General features: G+C 35.0%; 1 protein-coding gene across 1 annotated transcript in view; it reads right to left on the bottom strand.

Annotated features, from left to right (window-relative positions):
• LOC109104768 (inactive phospholipase C-like protein 2) overlaps positions 1-15,426 on the bottom strand; it is a 46,834-nt gene extending 31,408 nt beyond the window's left edge. Inside the window, exon 1 of the mRNA XM_042773209.1 lies at positions 14,869-15,426. Within this exon, the coding sequence (XP_042629143.1) occupies positions 14,869-15,093 (225 nt within the window). The 5' untranslated portion in view covers positions 15,094-15,426. The remainder of the gene's footprint in view (positions 1-14,868) is intronic.
• Positions 15,427-15,877: the final 451 nt, after the last annotated feature.

Raw genomic sequence — 15,877 nt, 5'->3', positions numbered from 1 at the left:
TAAGATAATCCAACAGAGGGATTTCCAATGTATTTTTGTCTCAAAATTTCCTCTGTGTTTGACTGATAAGGGACCATTCGGCGTTCCCACCTGATTAGAAGTCCCTAATGGATTGAAAGCCTTTTTCTGGCTAACTGCACCGTTGTGAACCGTACATCCCTCGCAGATATCCACTGGGGAGACGCTATTTATCCACTAGTCTTCAATATGTCACTTTTTGTGATTACATTGCTGTACAGATTGTAGTGCTTTACTGAGAAAAGGGGCTGACATCTGCTGGATTCAAATACACTCCCCGCATTAATAACACCACAACATCCGGTGCTTTAAAAGCCTCTGCAGTGATGTGGGCATGAAATACAGTGACCCTGAAAAGTTTTTGGACACCTAAGCAACAATTAAATATGCATTTTTTTTTTTTTTTTTTTTTTTTTTTTACATTTTTCTGTTTAGCTGATGTGTCAGAAGTGATTTTACTCACTGAGCTCCCATTCTCTGCCTTTACTGTCTCTGTTTAATAGTTTTAATAATACATAAATAATAAATCACTAGACAGAAACAGAATAAGCAAACTGTATGTGAAAAATATTAGCGTTTGCTTCTCTATTATGAGTAAAAATAAAGGTACTCTGCCATCAGCATTCAGCAAATACATATTTATATCATTTAAACAAAATTCTCTTTCAAAAAAACAAAAGTCTCTGAATATCTAATAGACTATAAATGATTACAGAAACAAGAAATTGCTATCTAAATAAAAGTATTTTTATCAATATTTTTACAAGTTCAAATGATTTTTTTCATATTTATTTATTTCTAATTTACTAAATATGATATAAAATAAATACAATTTAGGATTACAGAATCAAGACGTTACTATCCAAATAAATCAAATTTATCGATATTTTATTTTATTTTATGAATCATGATCCGGCTTTAACCTCCTACGCACACCGAAAACCAGTGGGTTCTTCTCAAGACGCTCATAAAACATGTGAAGTGTTCCTCTCAGCTCAATAATGGCGGCATGGATTGCTAATTAAGTCCTGCATTACAGAGTAAAGAATTGACAGGGTGGCTATTGCACTTCAATCACGGCTGTCCCTTTTCGCACACAAGCGCTTTCCCTGTGAAGAAAGCGTCCAATTAAAGTGTTCCCTGATGAATATGAAAACCAATTCCGAATGCACCATGCTGGTGCATCTTCTTTATCCTCTGAACCGACGCAGGCTTTTAAAATGTATGCTGAATAAGAATATGTCCATTTAATCAGTCTAAAGAAACGTTTAGGGATGAATCTGACAAAACCTGTCAAGAATGTGTCACTTTCCACCCCAGAAAGCATAAGGAATTATATTATATATATATATATATATATATATATATATATATATATATATATATATATACACACATACATACATACATACATACATGTGTGTGTGTGTGTGTGTATTGCATTAAAAATTAAAAAATTAAGCTTTTTTAATTAACATTTATGTGCAATAACTTTTAGCATGCGATTTACCCTATTTCCGCAGTCTATGCATTTGTGTACAACCTTTAAAAATAAAAGAGAAGTATTACAAGTACTTTCTTATAAAAATGTAAAACTACTTTCAGAACCTGTTTTATTTATTTATTTACTTTCAGAACCCGACATTCATTGTTTAATTTACTGCAAGCGTCACTGGCCGAGGAAAATGGCCAATCTATAAATGTGTCTAAAATATAAACAGCAGTTCAAGCTACTGAGTTATTTACATTAGTTTAAAGCACTGAATGTGTGACCTCAGTTCACACCATTACTAAGTTAAGATCTCTGCTCTATAGACAGATGAGCGTGTAAATGAAGCATTCGGTGAATGCTGAGTCGAACCCAACCGCTATCTGTCTCTGCAATGCCTATTAGGCCTGGTTTCTATCTAATCCATATCAAGAGGCTTATATAAAGAGCGAGACTGAATGACGCCACATCCGATGAATAGACCATGAACAACGTGGCAGAGCTAGCACGGAGTTCACTCGCTTAACACACAAGTGTTTAGCACAAAGTGCACATTGACCTTTTTAATGCGCACCACACCTATTAGAGAACACAGCGGTGCTTTCATTAAACAAAACACTACTAGTGATGTCAACTTGTGCTACAACACAGAGGGGGATGGGATGACCAAATTCACTACATGATTACTATGTTTGGGGTCAGTACTTTGTTTTTTAATGAATACTTTTACTCCGCAAGGAAGAATTAAATACATCAAAAGTGACACTAAAGACATTTATAAAGTTACTAAAGAGCTCCATTTCAAATAAATGCAGTTCAATTGAACTTTCCACAAAAAACTGTGCATTGATAACAAGCATTGATAATAATAATAATAATAATAAATATATATATAATATATATATATATATATATTTATTTTTATTTTTTTTTTTCTTGAGCAGCAAATCAGCATATTAGAATGATTTCTGAAGGATCATGTGACACTGAAGACTGGAGTAATGATGCTGAAAATTTGATCACAGAAATAAATTACATTTTAACGTATATTCAAATGCAAAATAGTTATTTTAAATTGTAAAAATATTTCACAATATTATAGTTTTTACTATATCTTTAACCCTTGTGCTGTGCTGAAATCTTTTACCTAATTTGGTGTTCCTGGTTAAAAATGACCAGCCTTTTAAAAAATTTTTTGGAAATCTCCCATTAAGCTATATTTATCACCGAATCCAGGATTCGATCTTTTTGTCAACTTGTTTTCTTTCAATTAGCTTAGGTTCTGTATTTCCTTTTTGAAATCACAGGAATAAATTACATTTAAATTATATTCTAATAGAAAGCAGTTATTTTACATAGTAAAAATATTTCACAATATTACTGCTGCTTTTGCTGTATTTTGGATCAAATAAATGCAGGCTTGGTAAGAAGAAGATAATTATTAAAAAAAAAAACATTAAAACTGACTGGTAGTACTAGTATAGTCATACCCTAGCATTTCTTTCAAAACCATTTAAAAAATCTCATGAACCCCAAACTTATATAATGTTATATTCCACAGAGTTCTCTATAAACATGCCGCTGCTCATCTAGGCTCATTTCTAATGTAAAATCTTTGTTCTGAAAATTCAAATTACTCCTGAAAGCTCGATTTAGACTCATTTATTCTCACAGCATGCTTGGAAAGTTTCAGTGTGATAAATATCGTCATCTGTGGTGTGCTGATGGTGGATCGTGACTGATTTCAGCTGCTGATCAGAGACCATCTCCAACCTTACAGCTGCATTCTGCTGAACCCAAGAGATAAAGGCTGACGGGCAGTGTTTTAAGGGCACAGACTGGTCTGTATGGTCTTTGTCACAATCCCCACGTCAGCAGTAACAGCCATTTAAAACTGCTGTTTTAGTCAAATAAAAGAGAATAATGGCTCTACGTGACACAGCAGAGATAGTGTGTAAAAACAACACTCATATCAGCACCTGCTACCAGTCAGTAGAATTTTAAATTAAGGACGAGGGTGTTTACTGCACACGTATAAAAATAGCAACTCATTATAGTAACAGGGCTGCCCTCAAATTACTGTCAGGTCATTGTTTTCATCTCAAATAAGTGATTTACACTAATATCCTCATAACCTTTCACTTGTTCAATGCTGTTTCTAAATCTGAACTCAGCCCCAGCCTTAATGCAGCCTACACCCCTCTGAGACTGAAGTGAACATGTCCGTTAACAATGAAACCACATCCTCTGACAGCAATGAAGAAAACATGTATAATAAGCTGTAGATTAGGGCATATTAGGTAATTAACGATAATTAATTACTCACTGGTGTCGACTTGATCTGCTACCTGCTGCACAGAAATGCATGCAACTGGACGTTTTCATTCGCTTTCTGCCTCTGGTGGAAATTCCACTTATTTTTTGATTCTTTGTTAAAAGTGAATCTGATAGAAAAAAATATATATATCTTGACAAAACAACTTCTCTTGAGCTTTCGTGAATTATTTTGAAAAATAAAAACTTTTAATAATATATTATTGCATTTTTATTTTTAATATATGTTGTTTTCTTTTGAACATTCTAATCATCAAAAAACACTCAAAAAAAAACACAACTGTTCTCAACATTGATAATAATCAGAAATGTTTCTTGAGCGGCAAATCAGCATATTAGAATGATTTCTGAAGGATCATGTGACACTGAAGACTGGAGGAAAATGCTGAAAATTGCAGTTTTTTACACTTTAATAATATAGAAAATAATTAAAATAATGAATCTAATATAATAGAAAACTTTAAAAATTGTATACTGTTTGTCCTATATGTGCTTATCAAATAAATGCAGCCTATATCATGTGGTGTAGATATATATATATATTATATATATATATATATATATATATATATGTATGTATATATATGTACATCTATGTATGTATGTATGTATGTATGTAGGTATATTCTATATATATATATATATATATATATATATATATATATATATATATATATATATATATAGTGCCCTCCATAAGTCAGTAAAAACAAAATTGCTTTCTCTGCTGTGGAGTCAAGACATTTGCAAATATGATTAAAAGATGAATATGCGACAAATCTACAGAATGTCACATTTTATTATTAGGTCTTTCGACACATACATGTTTTACCAAATAAAAAGGACAGCACTTTTTGAGTGCTAAACCCACTATTTGATGTGAGCATAAGTATTGGAACAGTTGAATTTAAGGCAGATGTAAAAGATTAAATGCTAATATTTAGTTGCAGATCCCTTGCATGCAATCAGAGCAGTGAGTCTGTGACCCATAGACATCATCAGACTCTGGGTGGTGCTTTGAAATGCTTTTCCCCAGCCTTTAATGCAGCCAATTCCAACTGTTGCTTGTTTTGGGGAGTCTTTAGTTTCCTCTTCAGCTGGTGAAATTAATGTTCAATCAGATTTAAATCTGGAGATTGATTTGGCCAATCTTTAAAGACTTTTATTTGCCCTGATAAAGCCCTTGACTGAACTGGCAGGGTGTTTTGGGTCAATTTCCTGATCCAATATGAAGTGCTTTCTAATGAGTTTGGTGGCATTTTCTTGAATATTGGTAGCCAAGATTATTTTGTACCCTTCCAAATTCATTCTGCTACTGTCATCATAGATTAAGTCATCATTAAAATGAAGAGGTGCTGTTCTAGAGACAGCCATGCATGCCCATGCCATGACACCACCTCCACCAAGCTTTACAGATGAGGTTGTTATGTATCTCAGGATCATTTGCAGTTCCCTTTTTTCTCCACACTTTTGCTTTCCAATCACTTAGATAAAGGTTCATCTTTGTCTCATGTCCATCACTCAGGTCCATCAACAAAACCTTGAGGTTTGCAGGTTTGCATCGCTGTGTAGCTCTTCTGTAATTCTGTGTCAAATTCTCCAGCTGACTGTAGATTGACAGAGCATCACCCCAGCTTTCTGGAGGGTGTTGGTGATTTTACAGACATGTGTTTTAGGGTTCATTTTCACAGCTGTTATGATTCAGATGTTTCATTATGTAATGTTGTTTTTTTTTTTTTGTTAGGGTATTAGTTGGTTGTTGGTTTCTGATGTAGTTTGTAGTTTCTCTTTGTTTTTTGTTTTTTTTTTATTTATTTTTTTTTTCCTTTTTTGTTCTAAATTTCATGCTTTTCTTTCAGAGTCGGCTTCCTCGTCTTCATCCTGGTTTGTGTGTGTCATCATCGAATGCAAGACTTATGCAGAAGTAATGGATATAACTGATAAGACACGTTCCCTGCTTTTAATATCTGAAGAATTAATGCAACAGGACACAGCTGAACACTTAGAAAGACCTGCGAGGCAACTGTTCCAATACTTATGCTCACATCAGATAGGGAGATGGAAACTCTAAAAGTGCTGATCTTCTTAGCTGGTAAAACATCTTGTGTTGTGTAACATTCTGTAGTTTTGTCTCATATTCCTTTTAATCATATTTACAGATTTCTTGACTCCACAGCAAACAGACATTTTGTCTTTACTGTCCAATACTTATGGAGGGCACCATACATATATATATACATATATATATATATATATATACATATATATCTTTTCCTATTACATACCTATATATATATACATATTAGATATATATCTATATATATATATAATATATACATATATATATAATATATATATATATATTTATTTATTTATTTATTTATTTATTTGTATATATATATTTATTTATTTGTATATAAAAAATATTTAAGTATATTAAGTAACAAAACTATGCCAGTGGTGCTTATGTGGGCAACACAAGTTCGACTCTGGCTTGAATTCCTGCTTCCTTTTCTCCCCATCATTTCCTGTCTGCTCTCTAAGTATCTCTATCATTAAAATGGCAAAAAGAACAACACAGGACAGATCTTGGAAAGTTTGAACATAATTGTAGACAACATAACACTGAATCATCATCCTATGTCAATGATGATGTCACATTACTTAAACAGCAGCTTTGCTTAACCTTTTTTCTCTGGGATGCTCTGAATATCAACAATAATGATTACTACGAAGACTACTAAACTAGATGAGAAAATCTTCTGGTTATTTTAAAAAATTTATAATGTGAAGTTTTATGTCTGTGTTATGGCTGGACAATATATATCAAATAATATATATAGTGTTTGTGTGTCTAGCACTAGTGTGAATTATCAAGCCTTTCAAATGAGACAGGAAAACAGGAAATGTCAAGAAGGGTGAACAAAAAGAGAAACTCCACAGGAACTTGCAGGAGAATGATATAGTCTATACTTTGTTCTCTTCATCATGACAGGCAATTGTGCGGCTAAAGATCAGTCAGAGCTTTCCTGGACTCTACAAGACATAAATGTCAATAGCTTCACTATCTATCTGCTGGAGGACTGAGATTCAAAGTTCAGCACCAACAGTGACAAAAGAGCACAGGCTTCAATACTGTTCTTTTACAGTTATATATACAGCTATATATGTGCTCTTTTGTCACTGTTGGCACTGAACTTTGATAATTCACACTATATATATAGGGGTGCTCTGATTGATCGGCTACCGATCACAATCGGCCGATAATCGCTTTGGGATGATTGATCGATGGTCTCTAAAAAGGCCGATCTCATAAAACCGATTTCAAGCTAATGACATGCCTGCCATGAGAGGTTTGGCGTGACATGCAGCAGCACCGTCTCAGTCTCTGTCCAGCGCGGGTGAAATAATTAGAATGCTTTAGGTGAGGTACAATTCATATTTCTTCATTAAATAACTGATAAAGTAATTTGAAAAAGTTTCTGAGACATAATTTCACAAACAGCATGAATGAATCACCGCACGCTCTCTTTCGCTCTCAAATTGCAAATGTCTTTAAATCACATGGCGTCTGCACTATAAGTGAGCTGCAAGCTGCAGAGTTGACACAGGAACTGTCACTTGCACTGTCGAGGCAGTATCGCATCATCACTAAAGTTTCTAAATTGGATTTTTTCTTTTTAATTCTTGCCAGTGTTTAAACCATTCAACGCCATTAAAGTCTACTGCGTTTCACAACCAACACATAGGCTCTGGTTTTTTGGCTAGGTTTAAAAGAAAAGAGCACTTTTAGATAAACAAGGCAATAATTTTAAAGTTCTTGAGTAAAGTTCTTTATGAACAGCAGGATTGTTAGTAATAAAGATTGAAATGCAAAATAAAGGCAGTAGAGCTGTCCGTGGTAAGTTTTAATTTAGAATGTTTGTGATAACGTAAGAAAAGTAGTTTAAATGTTTTGCTTTAGCAACTTAATATATACATCTAAAAGTAAATGCAAAAGTAAAAAGCATTGAATAATTGATGAAAGATTGTATTACTGTACTGTGTAAAAAAAGAATCACAATGTTGAAAAAGCATTTTAAGTAACAATGTTTGGATTTAAAATCAAAATAATGGATAAATGATGTGTTTGTGGTGCTTCTGTACCACACATGGTCTACATACGCACTGCAAACAGAGTGTGACCCACACATGGAGTTCAGGTCACAGGAATATTGAATTGATTGTATATATTTTATTTATTATTTACATGTGTCTATTTCTATGTATTTATAGAACATATTGTCATGAGTGTATATTAAAGAAAACAAAGTTGCATTTTCTAAATACTGAGTGGCAGCTGAGGGAAGAGTTGCCATGGCGACTACGGCACGTCTTCAGTCAACAAAGAGGACAGCTTGACTAAAGGCAAACTCTTGTCTCTCTCTCTTTCTTCATTACAAAAAGGTTAGTAAAATGGCCAAATGTCAAGAAAAATTACAAATTCACATTCTTTACTGTCCAGTTAATGTATTTTATAAGTAATAAAATACCTATTTAATTTAATGTAATTAACCTATTTAATAAGTAATTTCAGAACAGCTCATGTCATAGGGTTCACTTGTGTTTAACACTTTGCATTGACGTTGAAGTGGTCAAGTTTATTAGTAACTGTACATAAAATAAGCATTTTAATGCACTTATTAATGGGTTTATTTTTAATGTTAAGGTTAACAGCTGCCAGTGTGAGCATACAGAAATACAATATAACAGATACTGTTATGACTTACCTGAATTCAGTCTGCTATGTGAGTTGTTTGAAACATTGACAGGATTTATTTCTTTGTTTATTTAACTATTTATTTGTTATCACTGAGTGTTTGAATATATTCATACATTTATTTTCTAATGTAAAATACAGAGGGTTAAAGTTTCATGGATTGATCGCTATGATTGCACTATATAATAAATTCTGATTAAAGAGGTTTGATTAAGGTCTGCTTAAAGCTCACTGATTAAAGTCAACAAAGAGGACCGCTTGACTAAAGGCAAACTCTTGTCTCTCTCTCTTTCTTCATTACAAAAAGACAATTCTCATCTGTTGAGTGGACTTCCAGGGCGGGGTCTGCAACAAGAGTAAGTTATGTACTATGAACCTCACATAAAGCTCACAAAATCAGCTGTGTCAGCTATTGTGCAACAATTACATGATTGTTAAAACAAAAATACAGTGCATGATCAAACATTTAGGTGAGATAAATATATATTTTTGAAAAAATGTCCCCCTCCACCCCTCAAATGAAAAAAAAAACAAACAAAATAAAAAATAAAGTCACCTAAGAGAGGAATTAATTTTCAGAAATGAAATTCAGGCCCTGAATAAATGTCTAAAAATCTTGATTGGATTATCACTATAAATAATTCTACATGGTAAAAAGAAGGCTTTAAAAAGATTGGTAATCGGATTGGCAGATACTGCTTTCTGTGATCGGCTTCAAAAATCCTGATCAGAGGCCTACATACACACATACATATATACATACATACATACATACATGTATATATATATATATATATATATATATATATATATATATATATATATATATATATATATATATATATGAGAAATTGAACAGGGTCGTCCTAGGTGTGTGTGTATATATATATATATATATATATACTATATATATATATATATATCTATATATATATATATATATATATGAGAATTGAACAGGTGTTCCTAGGTGTGTGTGTATATATATATATATATATATATATATATTATATATATCTATATATATATATATATATATATTATATATAGATATATATATATATATATATATATATATATATATATATATATATATATATACACACACCTAGGAACACCTGTTCAATTCTCCTTAATAATGCAATTATCTAATCAACCAATCACATGGCAGTGTGCTTCAATGCATTTAGGGTGTGGTCCTGGTCAAGACAAATCTCCTGAACTCCAAAACTGAATGTCATAAATGGGAAAGAAAGGTGATTTAAGCAATTTTTGAGAGTGGCATGTGGTGTGAAAAGGGGAACAAACATCCAGTATGCGGCAGTCCTGTGGGGCGAAAATGCCTTGTTGATGCTAGAGGTCAAGAGGAGAATGGGCCGACTGATTCAAGCTGATTAGAAGAGCAACTTTGACTGAAATAACCACTCGTTACAACCGAGGTATGCAGCTAAAGCATTTGTGAAAGCCACAAACACACACAACCTTGAGGCGGATGGGGCTACAAACAGCAGAAGACCCCACCGGGTACCACTCATCTCCACTACAAATAGGAAAAAGAGGCTACAATTTGCACGAGCTCACCAAAAATTGGACAGGTTGAAGACTGGAAAAAATGTTGCCTGGTCTGATGAGTCTCGATTTCTGTTGAGACATTCAGATGGTAAGAGTCAGAATTTGACGGCATACAGAATGAGAACATGGATCCATCATGCCTTGTTACCACTGTGCAGGCTGGTGGTGTGGTGTAATGGTGTGGGGGATGTTTTTCTTGGCACACACTTTAGGCCCCTTAGTGCCAATTGGGCATCGTTTTTAAATGCCACGGCCTAGCCTGAGCATGTTTCTGACCATGTCCATCCCTTTATGACCACCATGTAACCCATCCTCTGATGGCTTACTTTCAGCAGGATAATGCACCATGTCACAAAGCTCGAATCATTTCAAATTGGAGTTTTCTTGAACATGACAATGAGTTCACTGTACTAAAATGCCCCCCCACAGTCACCAGATCTCAACCCAATAGAGCATGCTTTGGGATGTGGTGGAACGGGAGCTTCGTGCCCTGGATGTGCATCCCACAAATCTCCATCAACTGCAAGATGCTATCCTATCAATATGGGCCAACATTTCTAAAGAATGCTTTCAGCACCTTGTTGAGTCAATGGCAGAATTAAGAATTAAGGCAGTTCTGAAGGCGAAAGGGGGTCAAACACAGTATTAGTATGGTGTTCCTAATAATCCTTTAGGTTAGTGTGCATATATAATATAATATATATATATATATATCCCCTATATATTATATATACCCATATACATATACATATATATATATCTATATATATATATATATATATATATATATATATATATATATATATATATATATATATATAAGGGCTGGGCGATATATCGGATGTGATTGTCACGTGCATTTCGTCAGTAAAGCCGGTTCCCTGATTAGCGCTAAATCACCATCACCTGCTTTCAAATTGGAGCAGCATTTAATAGACAGAGCCGTAGTTCACTGACAAGCTACGAAATATCGTGTTCATTATCGAAGGCGATTACATCTGCGATAATGAATGCGATATTGCGTAGCTTGTCAGTGATCTACGGCTCTGTCTATTAAATGTCGCTCCATTTGAAAGCAGGTGATGGTGATTTAGCGGTAATCAGGGAATCAGATTTACTGACTAGATGCGCATGATCATATCGTTCGATACATCGCACAGCCCTAATATATATAGTTCCCAAGTTCACACTACACAACTTTAAACATTGGCAGATCGCTGTGCTGTTCACACTACATGACTTGCTGTCTTGTCTTGAAGTCCTTGTGGTGTTCACACTACGTGACACTATGTAAATGATCCACAATACGGGGTCACACACTACACGAGCTGACAACAAGTCTGTCACCCAACGACTCATCTTCAAACCACTTTCTGTCATGAAAACACACGCTAGAGGTTGAACGGGAATGACTCAAAACAACAAGTGAAACAGGAGTTGTTTATTTGAAAATAGACACAAACTTTTCTTAAAGCCATGTTGCTGCTGCTGTTTTTCTTCCGCTGACCGCTCGTCATGACACCTGACATCACATGATGTCGAGTCGGCCAACCGGTCCAGATATTTGGCATGCTAGTAGGGATGTGCGGTATACCGGTACTGGAAAAATACCGGTATCTATTATATTTCAAACGGTACGATATCATAATTTTGCTCAATTCGGTATTTCATGCGCTGCTGTTCCGAAGTTCACCTGAACTTTCCCAAATTGATGCAAAACCGGTAAACCTGAAGAACAACGCCATGGATCAAACAAATGAAACTCTATTAACGCACCCGCAACTAATCAATCCAGACAGCAGTAGAAGTGAAATATGGCATTACCTTACATACAAAACAGATGATAAAGGTGAACGAACTGACCACAGGATTCAGCACATCAAATCTTGCTAAGCATTGTGTGCTCATCCTGATCTTTTCCAAGAATTAAGAGATCGACAGGTTAGTGCATCATTCATAAATTCAGACTTAATTTTGAACTTTTACTCACAACTGATCAACGCACAAACATAAGATGTGACGCAGTAAACACGAAAGCTCAAACATGTGACGCTAGAACTAGTGACATTTTAGTCACATTTTGGGAGTTTTGCTATATTAATTTTAGTATCGGTAATATGAAGGGAATGTTTCTGCCACATTGTTGACCGCTAACATGAAGCAGCCGAGAGAGAGAGAGATTTATTTTTAAAGCTTTTTCTTTGCCTATCTAAGTCTGAAATCTAAAAAAACATTCTGAAGGAAAGAGAAATATTAACGTGATTTTGAATATTACTTTGACTGTTAGAATAACACTTGAAAAAAAAATTGTTATAACTCATCAACAGCATTACAGCACTTATATATCTAGGTCAATGATTATTTATAAAAGATAAATGTAGGCTACTAATACATGTTTAGTATGTAAACATTACTAAACACATGCCTAACATTAACCAAGATTATTAAATTCTATAAATGATGATAATTCACTTTTATTATCCTCCATTTTTATTTTTTTTTATTTTTAGTTTTGAGTTCACTTATTTTTTGAGGCTGGTTATTTAGTTAACTGGTTGATTTAGTATCGATACCGAGGTATTACTTTCTGGTATCGTACCGAAGCCAAAATGATGGTATCGAGCAATCCCTACATGCTAGATATTTGTTTGGTGTCGGCAAGGCATAGAGAACATCAAGAACCATTATGTTTATTTTTTTAAAAAATTAATAATTGGTTAAAAATGAAAATTTGCCCAGTTAGAAAATCTACAATCATACTGGTTTTCCATGACACAATAAAATTTGAACGTTTTTCTAAAATAAATTTAGTGCTGCACAAATAAAATAAAACTGAAGTATTAATATGACTTAGAAAAAACTGCCTGGTGTCAACAAAAGAGATGTGATTTTCTGCCACAGTAAAATCTTGATAGTTTTGCTTTTGAAAATGAAATTAAGAAATATAGTAGATATATAATATATAATATATATATATATATATATATATATATATATAATATATATATATATATATATATATATATATAACTGTCTCTGTTAAGCATGTTGTCACACCCAAAAAAGGCCTCCTGTTGTGAAACAAAGTAGGAAACAGTGATTATGATGATGCTTACAGCAGGTTGTTCACGTCTCTGTGGTTCACCTGAGATGATCGTTCTTCAAACCACATGATTTGACTAAGCTGAGAAACACACTGAAAATCTTTCCACAGGAAACACTGTAGTTAGTACAGGAACTAAAAGCAACGCAGAGTGAAACAACTTTAGCTGAGGGAAAGCATTTCCTCTTCTACATGTAAACTCTCCTCTAAACAAGCCGTCCAACATTTGTCACATTCTTTTCTTCAGCCAGCTTCAGCACAGAACTGTGACCACAGATGGCACAAATATAAATGTTACTGAGCCACCAAAACTAAATCAGAGTAAAAGAAGAAGCTGTTTCGAAAGAAGAAGCTGTTTTGAACGACAGTTTCTGTTCGATTATGTTATGAAATAGTTTTAAATGTATTTTGTAGTTATGTTTGGGTATGTTTGGCCAAACTTGTGCTGCTTAAATTATTTGTATTTGAAATGAATGTTGCACACAACAGTCGACATGGGGAAGTAGAGCAATATTTCCTGTCACAGCTTTCTACAGTAAACGGTCAAAATTTCCCAATAACATTCAAAAAAATTTCTAGAGGCCACTGGGAGATTCACTAGAGATTCAGTCTCGCTAGAGACTATAAAAACATGTTTAAAGCAGTAGCGGCCTTGAAGAAGATAAAGAACTTCTCAATTAACAATAAAAAGCTTAGTAAGAATTTATGCTTCAAAAATTCATATACCTAAACAGTATTTTTACCCATTTTTTTATCATGGCATACACACAGTAAATATGTGTCGAACATTCTCATTCAATATCACAGACATGATCTGAACTACACTGGCATTAAGAAATGGCATAAAGTGCGAAGTATGAGTCCGTTTCGACATGTATTGGCATCAAATGTGATGTGTGAGGTCATTTCAACATTCATTACAGTGAACTACATAGTTAGTAGTACAGTCATTAGCATATATTCCTTTGCTAACTATTGATAACTAACTGTTGAAATGCTACTGGTAACAACAAATTACCAATGCTTGCCATGTAATTCTGTGTGGTTCAGAAATCCACTATTCACTCAGCTAGCTGCTGATGCATATTCCACTTTTACTATTAATGATGACAAGCACAAAATGCAATCAATAGTGACATAAGAAAAGATAGATCAGTTAGATTAGATGCTATTTGTCTCATTAGCAAGTAAAGCTGCAACAGATACCAGTGGCTAATGGGATTGTTAACAGAGGAAATAATGAGCAGTTTTAACTAAAATTGGATTAGAAGCAACAACTAGACTGAACAGTTGACCTGTGAACCACAGATCCCTGAAAAGAAACAGCCGATTGCTTAATTAATCATATAAGACACACAGATGCTAGTTAGTTGAACGGAATAAAAGCACGTGACTTCATCTTGACTGATGTACATCACGCTGTCACAAAACGCTTGAAAAGAACACATGATCTGACAGTAATGAAATGTTCACAGTGGGCTGTGATTTCTGTGCAAGCCCCCGCAAACCTGTGGATGTATCCGTGTATCAGGGCGAGGTTTGGCACAAAAACAGCCCACAAATGAGAAAAACGCCGATGCATTGATCGTTTACCTTAATAATACTGGCCTTCCGTGGTATTCCGATTTTGCCGTCCAGCACCACAGACGCGTTGGCCGTCTCGAGCCCCTGGTTCTCGGGTGCACACTGTCCGCAGTCCCCGTTCGAGACCGACACCTCGTTCGTAGCTCTGCCGTCCGCCTCATCGCCGGGCTGGGCGGATTTCCCGCCAGCGCCCGGCGTCGAGACCCCGCAGTTCTCGGCGACAAACTCCGCCATGAGCCCCGTGTAACGCACGCAGCCGCCTGTGCCTGGCAGTATTAGCTGTCGGTTCGAGTAGCGAGCAATTGGAGCTCCCCGAGAGACGTGAGAGAAAAATGGAGAGCCATCACAGGTTTAATTCTCGTCGGCGTGTCTGCCTCGGCTCGGCAGCATCTGTGGGGTTCGATACATTGTATCTGCGCGCACCGCGTTCGAACTTCGAATGTTTCAGTGTTACAGTGTTGCGAGTGTCATTGTTGAGGCGCTCACGCGTCTGACAGATACTGCCATCTGCCGAATTCACTTCACATCGGTACAATACACTGCTGTTCCACCGAAACATCGCGCGCAGCCGCTCCATGATCAGATAAGGCTTTACATGGAAGTGCATATACTGTACATGTCAGAACATATGCTGCAGGGAGACCGGGGCAAGTTGTCACACGGGGAAATCTCATTTACATCATCTCAATAGCTGTTAGAAGGCAAAAGCTTTTATTACACAGTTCAACAAATGTTTGTTGTAAAGCACGTTGACTTCTTCAGAACTTGATTAAGATGATTTCAGACAAAAGGAAACGATGCTGTATAATAAAGGTGGATTCTCCAGACTAGTGTTTTGTCATTGTATTTGAGCAAGTTGTTTTAACAGCTATAAATTAAAAAAAAAAAAAAAAAATCACACCGTTTGAAAATGCATTGATAAACCTCTGCATAATAGAAAAGCTGTGAAAATATGGTTTGATGTACAGTAAGTTAACCAGTATTGCTAGAGATGCTTTGCTTCTAAGTAATCAAATTA

This window comes from Cyprinus carpio, chromosome A16 (genome assembly GCF_018340385.1).
Source record: "Cyprinus carpio isolate SPL01 chromosome A16, ASM1834038v1, whole genome shotgun sequence".
NCBI classification, from domain to species: domain Eukaryota; kingdom Metazoa; phylum Chordata; class Actinopteri; order Cypriniformes; family Cyprinidae; genus Cyprinus; species Cyprinus carpio.
This window is presented reverse-complemented; position numbering and strand designations above follow the sequence as displayed.